The 22361-nt window shown below is 35.7% G+C and overlaps 1 protein-coding gene across 5 annotated transcripts in view; it reads right to left on the bottom strand.

The window, feature by feature from the left end:
• CDH10 (cadherin 10) overlaps positions 1-22361 on the bottom strand; it is a 95360-nt gene that overhangs the window by 33461 nt on the left and 39538 nt on the right. For all 5 annotated transcript variants that reach the window (XM_005481652.4, XM_014275788.3, XM_005481651.4 and 2 more), the window contains exon 2: positions 21072-21451. In XM_005481652.4, the coding sequence (XP_005481709.2) occupies positions 21072-21302 (231 nt within the window). In that variant the 5' untranslated portion in view covers positions 21303-21451. The remainder of the gene's footprint in view (positions 1-21071; positions 21452-22361) is intronic.

Here is a 22361-nt window from a genome sequence, read left to right as displayed (position 1 = left end):
TTCATGGTAGAAATTTGAATACTATCATGTTCTGAACGTTGATTTTCTACATGAAAGTATTTAGACCCATTAAACTTGGCTTACACTACACATGTGCATGTTTACTTTACAAAGTGTTTTCTTACTGTTTCTTTTCATTCTACAACAAATAAAAAATTATGAAACTCCACCAAACACAAAGAGTAAGAAGGTAGATGTTAAGAAAAATCCTTTGCAAATACACATTTTTCTTTCTTTTCCTTCTGTTTCTCTTAATGAGTTCAAACTGAAGGTTGCAAGCCATTCTCACACCTCTTTTGAGGAATTAATTTTTAAAGTGAGCTTTAATCTCTCCCCTGATGGCTCACAAAACTTGTGACCTTTTGTGCCTCCAATTAACCCTTTCACCCTTCTTTAAGGGACTTGACAGCATCTTCCAAGCTGTGTTCCATTTTGAAATGTCATCTAGCGTAAGTAATTCTTGAGTGTTTTCTTCTCCTTGTCTTCCTAGAATATAATTTCACTTTAAAAACATTTTGGTCCTAGGAACTCATTGCTGAAATATATGACCACTCTATGAAATATTTTCATACCAGAATGATGAAGAGCATAATAAGAGCATGCTTTTCCTGAGACCTGTGACAGAAATATAAAATCAGGTTCTGTTTGAGTGGGATCTTTAAATGGGCACATTGCAGTTTTCCCAGATATTTTTCAAACCCAGGTCTGGTATTATTAATTCTCACAAAACCTGTCCTTTCACTCAAAAACCATTAAGCAGCCTGGCAAAATCCATTCTAATACATTATCTCCAGAACAGAATAACTCCATGCAAACAGTTCCCAGCAAGAATGTCTGGCCAAACTTAACATAGGGATGATGCATGTAAATTGTTTTGGAGAGTGATATTTAACAAAACCATGCCAGGAACTTGTAAAACAATTTAGCAATCCCAATAATCATATTCTGGTGCCTTAAAATATTGCCTGGCACTTGAAGCCTGAACAGTATGGTGAAGAAAACTAAATCAGAAAACTAAGAAAATCCCTGCACTACAAAATATAAAGCTTTTGAACATCTATATTTAAATCCAATTTAGTGAGCAAAGATCTTTTAACACAGTTATTTGTCTAACATGTAAAATTTGATTTCCCATTGCCTCTCCTGTAGCTGTGTTTAAGCCTTAGTGAGGTGATTTAAAAATGCTTTTTATGACCACAAAATCATTAACCTATTACCTCTGCCAAATTCAAACTTTCTACTTGTGTTTTTTTTGTTTGTGTGGTTTTGGGACTTTTTGTTTGTCTGTTTTTCCCCACACATATATTAGCAAGAAGTCTGGAAAAGGACCCGAATATAAGAGTTTGAGACGACCACATAAAGACTTCTAGGGAGCCAGTAGTTTCACTTTACAGTAACATAAAAGGAATACAAACATACATAGTTAGAAGAACACCCTAAGCTATAACACCATGCTCACTAAAAAAATATTAATAATGCCTTTGGTTTGGTAATCCAATTTAAATTATGTGTATATACAGAGGAGTCCAGAGTTATGGTAGAAAAACTTCAAATTCAGAAGAACCTTTCAGGTCTTTCTGACTGATCAGGAAACACAAAGCTATAGATAAAATGAACAATGTCTTCCAGACATAATTCAAGGGGTGAAAATGTGTAATATAGTTAAACAACAAAAGAAAACACCTCCCATTTTGCTTTTTCAGTTCTTAATTCAAACCAGATGATACTAGAGGACTCAAGGTGACTAAACTCTGCCCAAGGTGCTTCACAGCCCTGTGTGGTGAATCATTACCCAACTCTGAAATGCATCAACACTTTGTCTATCAGTGCTGCAGAGTTTTTTTCATTTTACTCAAATACTAAAAAAATATTCTGTGAAATATTTTTTTGCTACTTTTAGCATAGTGTTTCCTATAGTTATTTTAGCTAATGGGCATCTGTGATTTATGTCATCCAAGCTGAGAAATGTAAAGACATCTGTTTCATTTAGCAATTTCTTCACACAAAATGATCAGCTGTGAAGATGTGGTTTTGTTTTCATATCTGTCACTGATATTTTGCAAACTCCTGAATTTCTTGCTGTTCTTCCACAGAAATACTTCCCTTTTCAGCAGCACTGGTGTATGTATTTTATGTGCATTTTTTCTCACTTCATAGGAAATCAGAACGTCAGTTGGTATTATTTTATATAGCCCTGTTTCATTATACAGTAATTGCAATTACTATGATATTTTTGCATCTCTTCTATCTACATTGGTTGAACAACATTTTTAATCCAGAAGGATTTCATATAAATAAAAAAGGAAGATCTTGTTAAATGGAAGATAATATTTACAGAGGGGCACAAAATGGATTGTTATGTGAATACTTAAAAATAAAACTGAATTAGCAATCCAAGGCAGACACAAAAAAACGGTTTTAAGAGAGGTTTACTTTTTTATTAATTTGTGGGAAAAACACAGGGTTAATGAACATATTACATCCTTCTTTAGGGTAAATGCAACCATAAATAAAATGAGCTCATGAAAAGATGCCCCAATCAAATTCAGCTCAATAACTTCTTAGATCTGTAAAAGACCTTTGTAAAAATATTTTCAGAATACTTTAGTTAAATAACATAGTAATTCTGCTTCAAAAATTGCAGCGCAGGAAATCCTTGTTAATTAACATCCAATGATTCAAATCAAACCTGTCCACTCAGGATTTTGGGATTTCTCCCCATCTTTCCCCATGAAATCCACACAATTCTGAAATCTCCCAAAATGAGTATAAAGTAGGTGGACTTTTTTTCTAATAGCATACAAAGTGTTAATCCAATTTTCACCAAAAAGCAACAAGATGCTACTGTGAAAACCAAAAAGAAGATTGGGCTAGTCAGATCTATTTTATCATACAGGCTACTTCTGGAATTCAAAATGATTTATGACAATGAGAGATAGACTCTAAGATCTGTCACACATATTTCTATATGTATTTCAGATTCAGAACTCTCTCTATGATTTTTCAGTGATTGGTATTCAAATAACTACACACCAGATATGAGTGCATTAAGAAACCTCCCTTGAGTTAGAAAATTTACTGTAGGCATTAATGCAGTTCAAGTTATTTTTAATCTAATTTAATACACTATAATGTATAGGACACCTTCCAAAACAGTTTAAAGTTTTTGTAGTCTTTGCAAACTGACAGACTATTTTATTATTAACTCACTAAATGGACTCTTAATCTCTTACTTCATAGCAGTCATTTTCAATTATATACTGCAACATTTTTTTTTCTACTTTCTTCGGCAATGTGTCAATATTTCAATTTAATTCTAGTATAACAGGAACAATGAGACCTCAGTACACTCTTGAATTAGTCTATCTTTTAGATTTTATACAAATAAGTCCAGAGCATCTCCTAATTCTGAGGATAAGTTTCAGGGCAAATTGTAACGTATTAGCTTTTTTGTTAGTAATTATATTAGCAACGTGAAGCCAGAATACACCATAGAAGCATTTGCCATTTCATTCATTGTTCTAGTGCACACTTAACATTAGCAACTTGACTGGATACTTAGTTGAATAAGAATGATTGTGTCTCTAAACACAATCAAAACAGTGGGAAGATTTGACATGAAGTCAGCAGAAAATAATTGATACAGAATTCCCACAATGGAGATATTTATTTTAATCATCATGAACTGAACTATTAAATGATGCAGTTGTTTAACAGTAGCTGCATTTACTGTTAAAGATTTTCAGACCAGCTCGTATCCTGTGTGGTATTCTCACAGTTGACAGAGGTAACAGCCGTGGCTTTCAGACACATTTACTTGACAAAGAAGTTCACTTCTTTAAATGTATCCAAAAGGTAACATTTTAAGCAACTCTTTTCAGTGATTCTGTAATTTGCACTAAGTTTTATTCAGACATGTCACACATTAAATTTTCTCACTCAGTTATACTGTCAGTTTGCCAGGACTGTGCTATTGTATATTATTTAAGAGGAGACAGGCAGAAAGGAAAAAGATTTAAAAAAAAATGCTTTGTGAGACTGGGAAAGATAAGGGATGAGCAAACTAAACTGGAAGTGTAACAAGTAATGTAAGATGAGGAGTACTCTGAAATTATTTTGCAAGAAACGGAAATTAAAAACTCCAGCCTGCAATGCAGACTATTTTCAGACTGTGTTTGCTTAACTTGATTCATTATCAACAGGAAAATTATTTTCCACTATTTTTATTGATAAATTTCACAGTAGTTCCTGGATGTTCAAAATATTTGTTTTTAACAATGTTTTAAAATGGCAAGATATAAATTAAAATTAATATACTTTTTTAACATTTCTTTCCAGATCCCTGGCTGAAATACCATCACATAGATAGAATTATAATTTTCACAGCTCCCTACAGTTTTCATTACTGATAGAATCTTGAAGATTCTCAATTTCCAGAAAATAACCATACAACAAACACATTTTTTCTTTACTAGATTTGTATATTTTTCCTCTTATTGTAAATTATTTTAAAGGGAAGAGTCAAGCCCAGAGAAGGTAAATAGTCTTGTCACTGACAAAATATTCTAGGATTTCAGGTGAGAGAGGCTGGATTTTTTTTTTTAAGATACATCATATGAGCAGCAGCAAAAGGTCTTTCATAGATGCTCTAAGTCAATTTGCCAATACCCAATCTCCCTCCTCAAGCCAAGGTCTTTATCTGATGTTCAGAGAGTTAGAACAAGAAAGTTTCGGCTTCATTAGGTTGACGCAGCTTCCACTCCAGAAGACACACAATCATTGAGCTAACATGAGAGACTAATTGAATTTCATACACCAAAAAGTTCTTGCATAAGCCAATATGCATATTGTCTTCCAATTTTCATGTAATAAATAAAATCTGTACATTAGGTAAAGACAGAAAGAAGTGCCAGACCTGAAGTGCCCTTATATCCTGGCACCTCCAATACATGGGTATGAGTAAGCAGAAGGGAATTCTAGTGTTGAAGACAAGAAAAAAGTCCTGACCCATCACAGTTGTCCAGGTCCCCATTCATTAAAACACTGGACTGAACAAAGAAACATTGTTTGGCTCTCCTCCTACTGAAATTGATATGGCACAAGCCTACATTCCTACTTCTATGAGTAGTCTCTGTCCTGTGGTCTCAGAATAAAAAAATACCTGGTAAGATCTTCCTCAGACTTGGTTGGAGGGTTTTTTTAGCATCCCTGGGTTTTATGTGCTATGTTTTTTGCCTGTTTTTTGCCTAAAAAAATAAAATTGGTACTAAATATTGTATAAAGGAATAATATATTCCTTTATATATTATATATATGGAATAGAATCTCTCTATTCCACCAAGGAACAGCCTAGGAAGGCAAATATGCTAAGACATCGCATATTCTTCTCTGACTGAATTCACAGTAGCTTCATGTATTTTAAAACGTAGGGGTTTGTCTGTTTAGGTTGAGGGTTTTTTAAAGGAACAGTCACCACTTATTCCTATGCTCTCTGCACTAATCACAAAAGAGTGGTTCCAAGAACCAATTGTAGGTTTGGGGTTATTTATAAATAAGAATTATTTTATTATATATATGTTCATATATGTTTTCCTAAAGTAGCCTAGTTATTAACGAAATAACCATTGAAACTGTTAGTTTTTTATATCCTAATGTATAATTTGCACTATACATATATAGTATTGTATTTTTAAAAATAAAATAAAATTTAAAATGTTGATGTTTGGTTTATTTTGCCTACTGCTGGAGGCCATTTAAAAACACGTTACACCATATTGTCTTTGGAAATATTGTCTTTGTTTCCATCTGAAATCATTGTAACATGTCAATTGGTAAGAGCTTTGAAGGTTTTCTACCATTATGATATATATTTTTTCTTTTCATGTATACTCTGTATTTATCACACAGAAATGAATAACAATGTCTGTCAACCCAGGAAGTGGAAAATGTCAACTTAAGAGAAGACTGTATATCAAAATTAAGGAATAAAAGCTATTTTAATAATCTCCAAAACAGTGATGTCCACAATAATTGAGTATTATTGTTAAATTCAATCCCAAGGAAGGGAATAAAGAGAAGGAGAGAGCTGACATATGTTTTTATGCATTTTAGGAGACTTCTGATGAGTCTGAATTGATATTATTTTTAATCACAGCAACTAAAAAAATGAGAGATGAAGATGTCCTGTATCAATCCTGACCTCATATATATCATAGTGAAATCAGTGTGACTATATACCCAGGAGAGAAATCTTATAACCCTAAACAGGTAGGTAAGGCATTAAATGACAATCAGTGACAGAAAAGAGATGGAATCTGTATAAACTCTTAAATGCCACTCATATTTGCATTTTTCCATCAAGTTTGTCTCTTCTTTTAGTAAATTATGAAATCTGTTTTTCTAGGGAACACTATTCTCAAGAAAAATCCTGTGTACATACCAGCTATTAAATAAAGAAGTTGTGATTTAAATCATTACATAAAATTACATTCCAAAATGTTTTTTCCAGTGCTATCACCTTCACAGGACAAAAGTGTTTCCTGATGTTCAGAGGAACCTCTTGCTTTTTGGTTTGTGCCCATTGCCTCTGGTTCTATCACAGGGCACCTCAGGAAAGAGCCTGGCTCTGTTCTCTTTGCAACCTTCCCTCAGGTGTTTGTGTACATTGATAAGATCTCCCCGAGCCTTCTCTCCTCTGGTACAAGGAGCTGCTGCTCTCTCAGCCTTTCCTCATATGTGAGATGCTCCAGTACCTTGAGCATCCTTTGCTGTACTCTCTCCAGTGTGTCCATCTCTTGTTCTGGGATGCCTAGAACTGGACACGGCACTCCAGGCATGGCCTTCCCAGAGTTGAGCAGAGAGGAAGGATTTCCTCTCTTGGCCTGCTGTGAAGGTGAGACCACTTCTATCTCTTTCTAGAGAGCCTCATCTTGTTCTTCTTGGTCCAGTGGCCTACAGCAAGCATCCATTATAATGTCACCTTTGCCTGTCCTGACTTTAATCCTAATCCATAAACTCCTCATTGGCTCCTCTCCCATCCCCAGGCAGAGCTTCATGCGCTCTAGCTCCTCTGTCACACACAGGGCAACTCCCTCTCTTTGTGCCCCTTCCCATCCTCCCTAAAGAGTCTGTATCTGTCCATTTCAATGCTTCAATCAAGCAAGTCATTCCACTAAATATCCATATTCCCAACAAAACCAGAGTACTGCAGCTGTATGCAGGCCTCTAACTCATTGTGTTTATTACGCACGCCTCATGCTTTATCATACAGGCATTTAAGAGTGCAATCCTAGCATGCTAAGTTCCTGGAGACAGTTTGGGCATTTATCCACAATGGTTCCTTGTAGACACCTTATAGGCACCGCAATTATGTAGGGAATTACAGTCACATAATTAAATTTAATTGAATTTAATCATGTTTCTATTAATATTAGCTGTACTAGCTATGTACATAGCTATAATTACAATTAATTACAAATTTTCTACCAAAGTAGCATATTTTATTCCTCTATCAGAGTGCAAAGTACCAAAATAACCAGATTTGCGTGTAAATCTTGGCACAAATCATACAGAGAATTGCATGTTATGGTGCATACAAAAGGACAGCATCATCAGCCCCAGTGAACTCTATTCCTCAAATACTTTTACTGGGGACAAAAAGCCCATCACGATCTTGAGTGATACAAATTAAGAACTGTATTCCATAGTAATTATTCTCCCTTGCAATGTTAATTGATGGTTTCAAAAAATGTGTTCTGTGGACTACATCACTGATGAAATTTTTTTTTAACTTCTGTGAACTCCAGTAGTCAGCTGATAGGCCTAGCCAGTATTTCCGTAAAGCTTCAATGACATTTGCTGACATTTGTAAGACGTCAAAAGCACCCTTTACTTAATCTCCCTTTTCCTAATTACAAATAAAGCACACTATATGAGTTATGCTGCTGGTATTTCATTTTCTTTGTGTGGGGTTTTATGTTTTGTCTATAGAATAAAAGAAATCCTTTACATTCTCTTTTTTTCCCCAGAATTAGTTCATTTCCATGGAGCTTTAGCTCTTGCCTTGTGTATTATTTGCTCCTACTTTCTTCTTTCAATAGTAAAAACAATTCTAAACCATCCCTAGAAAACTTAATTCTCTTTTATGATACAGAGACTTTTACATGGCACTTGAAATAGTATTCCTTATTCCTTTACTGACTTTGTTTTCTATAGTATGTCATTATCCTTTCCTAGGAAATACATCAATATTATTGAAATCTCTTCCATTATTCTTAAATGACAAGCCTTGATTAATCCTGTGCAGCTCTTTCCAGTGTCACTGCCATCAGCAGTCCTCCAGCTATTCCATTTATTTCACTTGGCTTTTCGTGGACAACATGCCACTCCTGACACATAGAGAATGGCCTGTCACATAACCTGACCTAACTAAATAGGTAATTAAGCAGTCTCCTCATATTCCAACTGTATTATTTATACAGCAGTCTCATTATCCTTTTTTGAATGACCTAAGACATCCTGCTGATTGCTAGAGGTATTTCTGAGTCCTCTATGGCATCTTCAGTAGCAAAAATGTGTAAAAATGTGGCTGTATATCTGCATAGTAGTTCCACAAGGGACAGGTATTTTAAAAGTATAAGAGTGTTCTGTAAAAGATTTAAATTTTAAAAACTTATATAAATTAACAGAAGTTATGTTTTTTTCTGTCTCCTCATAGATGTATTTATTTTCTGTATGGCTGTAACCAAGTGGCCTCTCCTGAAGCTCATATATTCTACTTGCCTCATTAATTTTACTTTTTGCAAGTACTTTCACATCATTAAAACTTTTCTTAAATTTTAGTAACATGGCTTGGAACACTGCCTTACTCCATCTTTCCAGTTTCCTTTCTCAAAATGGATTTTCATGACATTTCTTTAAATTCCTACTCGTTAAAACAAATTTTAAAAAACGGACCCTCTTCTTCTCCCCCCCCCTCCATTTACTTCACTTCTCACAGAGTTGCATTAATCAATCTTCTCACTGCCAAAACTTAAAATATCAAGGTAATTTTAATAATTTGGTATTAAGATAGATAATTTCTATCCAAGATTGCCTAGGTACTAATAGTTGTTAATTATTATATTCACTCTAAGATAATACTTCTTAAATATTTCTAATTCCTAAAGATACCATTTCTAATGGAATTTACAATCATCAGCATGGAGACTCAGAAATTTGAATTTATGCATACTTCACAGCAAATGTCATACATCAAAATGGATATGCAAATGCTGTCATTAGAAGATGGAGTTCTTAATATAGAAAGAAGAAATCTGTATTACTACTTCATGTTTCTGCATATCAAGTGTAATTTATTCTATTAATTCCTATATTGTAACATATGTACTTCTAAATTACATATAATTACTAAGAAAACTGTTAAAAGATTTTAGGAATAAAACCAAGAAAAGCACTTTTGTAACATAAACCAGCTTCTAAACCAAATGGTCAGAAAGACTAGTTGCATCTTTTCTCAGCTGTTCTTGAGTGTGGAAGACACAAAGTAAACCATATTATCATTCTCTAATGCATCATGCAGTCTTCCAAAATTTCCAGAAAGTAGGTTTTTCTGTGGGTTTCTGTTTGTCTTTGTGCTTCTTTTTGCCACCAGTTTCACCCAGAAATATTCTAAAAATCGTCATTCTAATCTCTGTTTCCTGTTGTGTTAATAAATGTCATTCGCTTGAGAATTATTAAGAAAGTACAAACATTCTCAACCAGAAAAAAAAAAAAAACACAAAAAAACCCAAACCAACAACCCAAGAGGAACCTGAAAAAAACCTCAGATTACCAAAACAGTGGCAGTGAAGGACAGTGTGGGATCTCAGGATCTGAGTCCTGAGATGCCGAGCCACCGAGACCACCCTTGGGGGGCTCGGGAGTCCTGGAATGTTGCCAGAAGTGTCTGGTGGCAGGACTTTGACCCTACACGGGAGACGACAAGGATGAGGGCTTCACCGGGGTGAATGGTGAAGGGATTAGTTAATTAGAGGGTGAGACACAGGGTTTAGGATTTATGTACAGGGGGGTTTAGAGAAGTAAGATGGAGGAATTGGGGTGTGTCCTGTCCTTCTTCTTCTTATTCTTCTCCTCCATCTTCTTTGGTGATGGTGGCACTTTTGGATTGGTTATTACTGAAAGTGCACCGGGTAATAAGAATAAATGGTATTGGGGAAAAATGATAAATATTGTACACGTAACCATGGGTATAAAGATAGGTGGCTGTACGGAGGGCGACACAGTGTGCTCATGGCTGACTGCTGAGCAGACCTCTGTCGGGCTGAAAGAACATCTTTTAGATAAACATTTAATAAACATAAAAACCGAAAGAAGAACTGAAGCCTCTTCTCGTCCTTCGATACGCGGGCTGCCCCAAGGCCACTCCGGGCCTTTCCAGGCCCTTCAAACAGCCGAAAACCCGACAGGACAGTATGATTACTCCTAACTTTACACCAAGAGTAAGCTTAATTTTCTTATGTCTTCCCCCACAACTTCTTTGATCCACATATTTAGGCAAGTTGAAAGGAAAGGCAGGACTGAAGGAATAAAATTTCAGAGGCAGGGAGAGCATCTACACTACTGCCTAAATAAAAATATCACCAGAAAAGTTAATTTGGTTTAGGTTTGCATTGTGTGTAAGACAATAACTTTAAATCCAGGTAGCATAACTGGACTTTGGACCAGAGATCTAGGGAACAGATGAAAGGCACAGCCAATGTGAAGAAGCAAGGCTTTTCTACATGGTTGATAAGGGGGACAGGAAAGATGATCAGAATTGTTGCTGAGCACCAAGCTTTTCTTCAGCTGTTACATGTTCTTGCAAGTATGCAGTCTTTTCCCACTCAAATTTTACCTTCCCTGTCCTCTGAGTGTACAGTAAAGGCAGCAATCTTTGTAACTTCTTAGTTTTAAAAACTACAATACCATGAATATCCCAGAACATTATCTTTCTTTGTTCAGCACATATTTTCCACCTAGCTCTTTGCATAAATCTGTTTATGCATGCCTTTGTAGGATACCAAGCCTCCTAACTATTCACTAATAATTTTCTAAGCTCTGACATCTTTTCAGATGTGTAAGATACCTTTGCACCTACCTGTCAAGAATTTGGGTGGTCTGTGAATTCAATCTTTGAAACAAAAACAAGACAGCTTCTGATCTCAGGCTTGAAGAGATTAGGAACTCATCTAGGGTTATATATTTAAAATTACTACAGACCAAAATATTGTAAAATTAAGGGATAATTTTTCCCTCAGTGGTCCTGTCCTCCTTTAATGCTCTGAAGTAAATAGCTATTGAAAAAACTCAGGAATCAGAAATAACTCTTTGAGAAAGTAACACTGATGAGTTCGACAATGATGGTTGTTTACTCCTGCAGGAAAATCCTACTCTGTCTTCTGGGACTTCAGATACTAACTGCCTCAAAACAAAAGGTATCAGAAACTTTGGAAGAACTTACCATTGCATTCTTTTTGCTTCAGCTTATTTTAATTATCTTCAAAGGCAAAACCACTCATAAATATAAGGAAAACCTTCTAGCAGGAAGACATTTTAAAAGGGTAAACATCAACTTTTAACTTCATAGAACTCTCTCCCTCATGGGTATTTTGTTGCAAGTCACCAATTTTTCCACAGTATTACTCCCAGATCTTCCTTGCTATCTGTGTATACAGGATATTTAAAAGGTCATCTGCATCTGATTTAACAAAAAAAATCAAGAGAAGAAAAAAAAAAAGGCCCTAAGGAGAATCAGCCTTTGAATTGCTGCTGTAACTATTGGCTATTTACACATTTATAATTTCAAATAAGGTATAGGTCAAAAATTTGTAATGCTCTCTTTTATATTATGTTTTTTAATTCCTTGAGTGAATGAATGTACTGTGGTGAAGCAGACTCTACTTTTCCTGAGTTGTGACTTTGAATATAAATTATTTCAGTTTTATCAGTTCTTTCCCTTTTGGACTATCTTTTTTTGTGACAAGCACATAAAATTCTAAAACCGAAAGATAAATTGAACTGAAAGGAACTGGAGAGTTCAGATTAAACTATTTCTCAGTTTATTACACTATTTTGAAGCATGATGTTGTTTTAAGTACAATGTATGATCAGATACAAACTCTAAATGAAAACCACCCAAGAGAGCTTTAGGTGTTTTCCATAAAGGCAGCAAAATGTATCCTATTGGTGATTTTACACCTGCTGGAAGAAGTATGCCCGTAATTTAGACTATCTTCCTTCTAAATATTCCTGACCACTACTAGATGTTATTTCACTTTGCGCTTACACAGATGAGAATTATCTATTTTATAAATTATTTTCAAAATGGCAGATTACTGCTACTGGGTTTACTAGAATAAATTCAAAATCTACCATTTAAAAATAGTTTTCTCAGATACTGAGAAAAGCAGTTTCAGGAAACCTACCTCCATGACTAGCAGAACTGTATTTACTCCTCAGGCTCATTTACCAATTCTCATCAGTGGCTTGGACTCAAGTACCAATGTGCAAAAGAAAAATTAAAAGTCAAATAATATTATTCACTCTTGTATCAAAATAGATAGTTTTCATTAAATTATTTAGGTAAAGCTAGCCTACCAGAATTCAAGAAACACTGGACAATGCTCTCAGGCACATGTTGTCATTCTTGGGGTTCTGTGCAGTGCCAGGAATTGAACTCAATCCTTGGGCGTCCTTTCCAGCTCAGGAGATTCTGTGGTTCTATGATTCATACATTCCCAGTGTTTTGCATTTATCATGCCACCTCAAAGCACTCAATAACATTAGACAAGTAGCTTCCATTTACTTGACAGAAGAGGAGGAAAAAATATTCAGCTACTTGTCCCTACTCATATTTGCGTTAGTCTATAAGTAGACTTGCAAAGTATTTACATAAGGGTAGAGCACTTGAAAGCAATTAGATGGATGAACTTGGAAATACATGAAGTGAAACACCCACACTGTTTGGGAAGTGGTATAAGTATGAACATAGCATGCAGTTCTGCAATACTGAGAACTACTGACACATGGACAAGGAAATAATAAAAAGCTGTTTTAACATACGTGAGCTAAGCATGTTACCATATATGGGGCAGGTGCCTGCTCAGTGGCAGGGGCAGCACTGGGGGCTCTGCGGGCTCTGCCCTGCGCTCCCTGTGCGGATCTGGGGCTGTGCCAAGGCTGTCCTGCTCCTGACACATGACAGCAAACAATAAATACTTTTTAGTGCTTTACCTCAAAAGTTCAACATACCAGTCTTAGCATGCAAAAGCTGTGCTTGAAACAGAAAGCTTTAAATTGCCTGCAAAGGGTCATCTTAGACAGGAAGAACAATTAAGTTTATTTTATTTTCAATTTATTCAGAACTTTGTTCAGTAGAACTTGAAATTTCCATTAGTATCTTCCTCTATTTTGCACCTCCTACATTCAGTTTTAGTTTTCCTTAAGAGGGGAAAAAAAATAAAACCACCTTGTTTTCTGTAAAGATCTATTCAGATTCCAAGACCATTAAAATTGTTTAACTTGGTACGTAAAATACTTGAGGTCCTATAGAGGACAAAGAAATATAAGAACAGATTACAAAATTAGTATTTGCTTGAAAGTTGAGCATATAATTTTACAGATGATATCCCACTTCTTTGACTGTAACTCCTTCAGTTATCATGACCTTTAAAACTATGCAAAGTATGCCCCAAACTACCCAAGGAAGTGAAAGAGGTCCTCTACTGTCGCAGACATCCTTTTGTGAAAATCCTTTTCCTTAGGAGTTTTCTTGCTAAAGCTGAGAAGTTTCAGCAACAAGATGTAAACAATGGTTATCTGCTGCTGAGGAATACAGCAGGTCAACCTGTGATTGGACCATCTTGAATGTTTATAATTAATAGCCAATCAAGACGGAGCTATCTCAGACAGAGTCCAAGAGAGCTGCCTTTGTTATCATTCTTTTCTGTTTCTATTCTTAGCTTAGCCTTCTGAGCAAATCTTCCCTTCTTTTTCTTTTTAGTATAGTTATAATGTAATATATATATCATAAAACAATAAATCAAGTCTTTTGAACATGGAGTCAACATTCTTGTCTCTACCTTCACCTGAAAACCCCTATGACCCCCGTCACACCCTACTATGCTTCGTGTTTAACTTCGTGTTTAACTTTAAGCTATTGAATAAAAGCACATTTACATGTGTCTACCTGAGATATAGATATGCCAGCCTAAGCAATTGAGTGTTTTACTGTTCTTTTTCTATGTATTTTGCTTTGCTTCTCTTTTTGGAATTGCAAGGAGTTGAAGAGCACAGTTGCCTGTCTTGAACCCTGCTCATCCCACAGAAGGACTTTGCCATGAGATAAGAGCAGAATGGAGCAGCAGGATGGCCTGAACCCCAGGCCTCACAGTGGTGGGGTCTGGTTAGCTCATCCTGGTTAATGCATCCAGGCAAAAATCCGTCCTATGGCAAACTGTGTAAGAAAGCAACTGCTTGTACGTATATCACTGGTCAAACAAAGACCACCCCAAGTTATGGGACAGACGGCGTCTGTGACCACTAATGAACACCTAGGCCCACCCAAACATCCTTCCATGGATACCCAGAACTTGAACTATAAGAGAAGGCCCCATAGCAGGAACTTGGGATAAGATAAAGGTCATACTATTTTCTGGGTGTTTCCTCAGATGCAGGGGGAGGTTAAAAAAATGGAAGGAGAAGAACACATCACTGATATTGGACACAAAGAATACAGAATTTATGGACTCTAAGGAAAGTCAAAGCTGCAACTGTGCTGAATCAGCTGGGATTGGGTAAAAGGTCATTCTGGCCAGGGGGGACATCATGGCTAAAAACTCACTGGCTAAGAAGAAAGGAACTGGGAGCGATCACTTAGGTCTTTCATTTAAAGTGTGGGGCACATCTGAGCAAAAATATAATCAGATAATTTGGACACTGGGAATCGTCCCCTTAAACAGCTGGGTAAGGAAGTATGCCCTCATTATACCCTACTCAAGTGACTTAACCTCTCTTTTCTTCTGAGCAGACAACATTTTAAAGAAACTTATACACACAGACATCTGTCCAAGGCTGTGAAGCCACAGTCTTTCAACAAATACACCTGGCTTCAAATTCAGGCACACAAAACCTGTGGCTCTTTTGGTCATCACTGAAATACTTGGGGACATTACAAAGCCTTTCCATTCTTCAACAGTTGCCTATTGCATTCTGTATCATCCAGCAAAACCCAGTGTCTTGTAGGGGTACATCCAGAACAGTAGCTAACAAACAATTCATTATTTATGAGAATAAAATCTTAGTATTCAGCCTGAATAGCTCTTTGCCACCAGCACCTTCTGCTGCTGTTTCCTGAAGCAAGAAATCAGAGCCTCCAGCACACACTGAGGTTTCCAATGGAATAATCCTTTTGCAAACAGAAAGTATCAACCCTCTGCACACGTAAGAATTTAGATTAAGTGATGAATCTAAACAGTTGTAGTCATAAACTTCCACTAAGCTGAGACTCAACAGACTGAGAATCAGCTTTTCCCAGACTCATTAGGAATCAATCAGCCTTCAGGACAATCCTACAGGAAGTTTTTGATGTCTCTGATATTATGGGAAAACAATACTACACTCTGACACTGTTGACCTGTTCTTAAATTTGTACATGTAACCCCAAAAGCAATCCTTCATACGCTTGAAATGAATTGGTGCCTTAAATAAACCTCTTCACATTCTATATTTTAAGTCTTGCTGAGAAAGAAATAAATTTCTAAATGCTCTTGTGTCTCAAATATCAATTCCATCACACTGCAGTATCTTCAATAAGATGAAGTTTTTGAAGATACACAGCTGTGAATAACTTGGGCTTTGCTTCCAGTGGAATTATACCAAAACCACCTCACATGGAAACTGTTAAAGGACTAGCTGCCCTCTTTCACCTTGACAGATCACTATTCATTTATTCAGTTTGCAGAATATCTTCCATCCCTTTCCATTCTTTTTTATTGATCTCTGTCACAAGAATCTGCTCTAGCTGAAAATTCAACCTCTACAGAACTTCAGCGCCACAGAGCTGATTACCGTCACCTGAAAGAAAAGGCATTTTATATCTCTCAGCCAGATCTTCATGCCAAATATTGAGCCTGCATATTAGTACTTGCAATTCAAAACCCTACTCTTCAGTCTCTCATACCAGCAAAGGTCTTCAAAAAAGAAAGAATTATGGTAGAAACCCTCTTCAGAAATCAAAATTTTAAAAGGGTGTGGTTTTTTAAAAGGGTGTGGATTTTTAAAAGGGTGTGGTAAGTCTTCATCTTACCACTACAATAACATCACTTCCTTGGGACCATTTATTGTATGTGTCACACCTGATGATGAAACCTTCGAAATCAAAGCATTATATTTTCTGCTACCCTCCTCAAACCAGTACTTTTGGTAGCTGCTTCATCAGAAAGAAAAACACAAGCAACACCTGAGGCTTCACTGCCTTACGTCTTCCTGGCTGTTTTGTGGCACACCATCCACAGCGTCAATAGACAGTTACTGAAACTGTAACTGCTGCTCCTGGAAATGTGTCATGCACGCACAGCTTGCTAAGTCTTTCCCTCAGAATCATGTCTGGGTTGGGATTCTCGAAGTGAAAGGAACTAAGTGAAGCTGACATGTTCTGCACCTTACACCATCAAAGATAATGACTACATTACAAGCACGTGAAAGTGAATACTGCCAGGATAATCCTTTCTGCTAGCAGTTCTAATATGACACACACAAATGTTATATACATTTATGTGCAAATATATGATAAATTATCCCTTGAGATACTAAAAAGGCACTGCAGTATTACTAAGAACTTTAGTCTCTCAAAGTGCTGAAATATTTGTGTCAGTGGATCATTTATGCAATAAAACTACTGTAATGGAAATTACTGGAAAAAGTCAATATCTATCTCAAAAAACTTAGTTGGGAGAATATCTGCAAAAATAAACAATTGACAACATCTGTTGAGATAATAAAAGGGGAAATGAACTTTAATATGGATAAAGAACGTATTTGTAAATTTATTTTTGAATGAACCTGTACTAAGATATTGTTGGTATATAGCAGTGCTTCCTTTAGGTGACAACTACTGGAAAATAAAGTTTTGTTTTAAAAGCATGGTTTTTTTTCTGGATATACTCAAAGTAAATTGAAGTTTTTTAGAACAGGTTTGAAATTGCATTATAATTTCAGCACTTAATTTGAAACACAATAAATGCGCCTTGAAACTGTATACTAAGAAAAGAAATAAAAATTATGAATCAACTTTCCATAATATTAATGAAGTGGTTTTCTGACATGAGGTTTACACTTCCTTTAGAACACTCCTGCATTGTTTAGCTGAAACTGGGAGGACCATTTTTTGCTCAGATTTTCTTCTAGTAAGAAATTTCTTCCAAATTTCTTCAGATTTTCTTCTTTCTTTTGTAAAGATACCTCAAAGACAAATTGTATAACATATATATATATACAGAGAGAGAGGGAGAGGTTTGTTTTTCCACATGGCTCTTCTTTATGACTTCAACCTTTTGTAGAAGTAAAGCTGTAATGATTATTTGAGGTTCTGCATATACAAAAATCACTTTCTAATTTTGATTTCTGTTCTAAGGATGCTCTGTATTACATGAAGGAAAGGATGACCATCCTCTTTCTTGTGATAATAATAAATATTGATCTAAAGAAACCTGGGAATGTCAATAACCAGCCAATATGTACTCTGCCACCATTTCACACAGATTAATGAAGGCATATTTCAGTTGTTACGGGATTTTGTATCCCATTAATTCAATGAACACCATTTCCATTGCATTATTGTAATTGAACATTTTCAAGATGACCCAAACAGTGAATAAATGAATGCAAAAATTGCATTGTGAATTGTGGACACTTGTTTCATATTCACCAGTTATGAAGTTTCCCTGACAGATATTTAGATGCAGGTTATGAAACAAGAAAAAAATATCTCAGTCGTGAGATCAGGAAGCAAAAGATGTAAACCATAAACCCAGATGAATCAGCTTTGGAAGTTCTGCTGATTCGTCCAATGTCACTGCACAAAAATTCTCTCATAGTCCTTGGCCGTGAATCATTGAGTTCTCTTATTATCTCCCAAAATTTCCAAACACCATCTCTAAACATGCTGCAGAGAAATTAACAGGAAAGTGGCATTTCATGTCACCTATCAAAATAATTTTGGCTCTGGATAAAATCAGGAAAAAGGAAACATCAAGAAATATTTTGAGTATAGAACTGAGATGGCCATTGGAAAGGTAAGTGCCAAAACAAGAGAAAGGAGATAAATACTATAAAATTTATACAGAAAAATTTTCATCAGTAATTCTTTATTTACCTAATCATTTGAGATTTTGGACTATCAGAATAAAGCATTATTAATGTAACAATCACACTTTTATTCCACATATAATTATATCTCTTTCTATTGGCTTTCTTTGTATAAAATTCTCTCTGAACAAGTACTATGCTATGATACTCTTAATTTTATATGTGTTTTCAACCCTTTTCCAAAATTTGTCACAAAATTACTACTGGGCAATTTTATATACTGTTAAATTTTAAATTTGCTTTTGAAAATTAACAACTCTTTTATTCTTAGCAGAACAAGCTAGATGAAAGGACTGTCTTAACAGCTCATCAAGTTTCTTCTCAGTGCTTTACTCTTAATCCATCATTTTACTTATCTTTACTTACCACTTCAGTTTTGCAAACACTTATTTTCTCTCAGCCAAAGTAGTCCAATTTTTATCAGCAGCTTTTCTAATGGAGGTGAGTTAAGTCTAAAAATGTTAACGCTTTCTTTTCTAAAGAGTTTTCCTTCAATTATTTATGATTGGAAGAAAAATTTTAAGTAACACCACTCCCTCTTCATGATTTGAAATCATAAATATTAAAAAATAATACAATGGGAAAAAAGTAATCAGTATGCTTCTGGAGGTCCTTACATGTGAAGTTCTGGGTGCCCTGGAAAGCTGTTTATTTCCTAGGACAGTTGTAAGCAATATACTTTCAATACAATAGTAAAGAGTTTTGATACAGTGACCCTTCTTAATTCATGGGTAAGGTCGATTTTCACAAACTATACACCTGACACAGACTGAGCAGCTGGCCCACTTGCTTAAGAACACTTGGGAGTCATGACTTTACACTTGAGAATTAAATGAAATAAATGATGGGATGAAAGATGAAATAAATATAGGGACTATTTACAAGACTCAACATGTTTTGGAAATGGCTGCAGTATTTAAATGCTAGTGCTAATATTACATACTCAAGGCAACAAATAAAAAATGGCTTACATTCATAAGCCTGCACTCTTAAATTTTTACTTAGTGTTTAAATTTCATAAGTTTTAATAAGCATTTCTTTTCACAAATCCTCCAGTGTCCTTAATTCTTCCAAGAAATGTTTTATAATATAATGCTCCCATACAGCAGTGCATGCTGGGGCCCAGCTGGCTGGACAGGAGTTTTGCAGAGTGACCTTGGCGTCCTTTTGAGCAGCAAGCTGACCAGGAGCCAGAAATGTGCCCTTGCAGCAAGGGTCATCAGCAACCTGGGCTCCATTTGGAAGAGATCACCTGGAGATGAAGAGAGATGATTGTTGCTCTCTCTTCTGCCCCCATGAGATAAATCTGTACTTTTGTGTCAAGGTCCGGGCTCCCCATGTGAAGAGAGGTACAGAACTACTGGAGTGGAGTCCAGAAAACAGTCAGAAAGTTGAGTAGGGAATTAGGGCATTTTTAATAGGAGGAGAGCTGAGATTGCTCAGCCTGGAGAAGAGAAGGCTCAGCACAGACTTTATTAATGTCTATAAATACTTGTGGGGAAGAGATGAGGGATACAGGCCCAGTTTCTTTTCAATGGTGCTCAGTGACATGACAAGAGACAATAGGCACAATGTGATATAAAAGAAATTTCCTTTAAATATAGGAACAAATCTTTTACTGAGTGGATGGTCAAACACTTGAATAGTTTGCCTGGTGAAATTGTGCAGTCTCTAACTTTGCAGCTATTTAAAATCTGACAGGACATAGTCGTGAGGAAAATCAAGCTTACTCTGCTTTGAGCATGGGGTTTGAACGAGTTGATTTCCGAACATGCCTTAAAATCTTAGCTGCTCTGTGATTCAATGATTTTAAAAAAGTCAGTATATCACTGTGGTATTTTTCAAGTTCAAAGCCATGTAAATACTCAAAATCTGCTTTATAGAAAATTGAATTTCTTTGTTTAGAACCAATCATTGGTGTTAAGTTCTACCCACTACTCCTGACACTAAATTTCATTTTCAAGAAAATTACCACTTTGAATTAACATCTTGTACCTGATTGAATGTTATTGTAGCATTATACATTGTATATATTTTCCATAAATTACTTGGGAAAACCTAAACATCAGCAGAAAATTATTCAAAGGACACTTCCAGTGTCATTTATGTATACCTCTAGTAATCTACACAGTCACATGTACCAGTCTCCTGTCTTCTATTGCAGTTCACTTCTCAACCATGTGATTTCTATCACATGGTTTGCAAATAAACTTTACTCCATGCAGGTAATTGATTTTCAGGGAGAGGTAAAGAGGAAGAATATTTTTTTCTTCAAATAGGCTGCATTCCTTAAACATGAGCATAGAAAAAGAATGAAATATCTTGTATGAAACATGAAATATTCAGAGACAGAGTTGGAAAAATTCCTTTATAATGATTTATAATAATACTAATATTATGCTTTGATAATGAAGACATACTCAATGGGCTGCTGGTAGGTACGATATCTTTAAACAAACAAATTTTTCAACATATTTTCATTTGTTTCCTTCAATTATTTCTCAGTAGCTCTAACTAGAAACATTAGGTTAGTCATTCTAATAGGAGAAACTATATCTGTTTCTTGGAAATATGCTTCTTACACATTAGAATAAAACATAGAAAGTAAGACTGTGGAAAGATAAAAGTGCTTGAAAATTATGCAGAAAGCCTTACGAGAAACCTACCTTGCCTACATACTGATAATCAGATCCTGTGTATTCCTCTAAAAGAAAAAACTGATTCCACATCCAGCCTCGCTTCTGGCGGTGAATTGTTTTCCCATCATTCCCTAAAGCACGTCCACTAAAGCTTCTGGGTCTGAGATCAGGAGTCCTTCTGAAGAGCATTTCTGTATGGCAGGGATGTGGCAGCCACATCCAGAGCAGCAGAAGTAATAGGACTTGCTGTATTGTCATAGTTCTCCACAGCTGATGCTCTTCAAGCCGGTCGGCAGTGGAGCGTGAAGTCCTGCTTTTCTTGGCTTGTTTTTTTTATGTATCTAGTTTCTGATGCAGCCAAGCAGTTTCCAGCAGCTCATCTCTGAACTGTACACAGTAACCAAATCCTGAAAGTAAGCAGAGAAGAGACAGTGTGAGTTGAAATGCATTCACTCCTTAGCGTCCAACACCACTGCTACTGTACCCTTCACATACAAAACATGATGACATAGAAAGCAATCTGGTCAGAAATATAAAAGTTATCCATGTAGGGGGAACGCTGAATCTATCAGGTAGCTGCTGTAAGAATACTTCCTTAAAAAAAGTAAGAGTTCCATTTAAAAAAAATTCAAAACTTTTAAGAGTGTTCTTTATTTAGACTGGTGGATAAATATTGCTGAAACTTACACATTAAATACTACTGTCTTTGCTTCAAATGTTTTCCACCCAATTTCATTTACAAGAATTTCAGTGTTTTATTAATCTTAGTATCAAGAGACATGAAACTCTAACACAAAGTAGTTTTGGAAATTGCAAACGGTAAAACACCAGTTCTCCAGGGCATTTTAAATGGTAAAAGGAAATATCATATGCATCAGAAGAACTACAACATGGTACAAAGGAAACTTTTTAACAGAAAAAGATCTTGAGATGGTCTTGCAATATAGAGTGATACGAGGTTAGCATTAAAATGTAGGAAACATTTTTAAAAATATGACTGCCTGTTTTCCAACTATCCTGAAATACTGAATTTAATCTCATTGTAGGAAATGATATTGCAGGGAGAAGGCAAGTCTCTCCCAATAGACCCTTTTTTTGTCTCCACTTTTGTTTTTTTCACTTTGCTTTATTTTATTTGTTCCTTCATCTAACAGAATCATGAGATGTTCTTTCAGCAAGAGAAATTCAGTCAAGTTCTTTTCACTTTACTTCTATACCAGCATTTAAAGAATAGCAGTTTTTGTTAGTGAAACCATTTGGTAATTGTTTCCTCCGGTAAACAATAATAACCTTTGACTTGTCATCTTAATAGCGTGT

Source organism: Zonotrichia albicollis, chromosome 1 (genome assembly GCF_047830755.1).
Source record: "Zonotrichia albicollis isolate bZonAlb1 chromosome 1, bZonAlb1.hap1, whole genome shotgun sequence".
Taxonomy (NCBI): Eukaryota; Metazoa; Chordata; class Aves; order Passeriformes; family Passerellidae; genus Zonotrichia; species Zonotrichia albicollis.
Note: the sequence above shows the minus strand (reverse complement) of the source record. Positions and strands in the feature narration are given on the sequence as shown.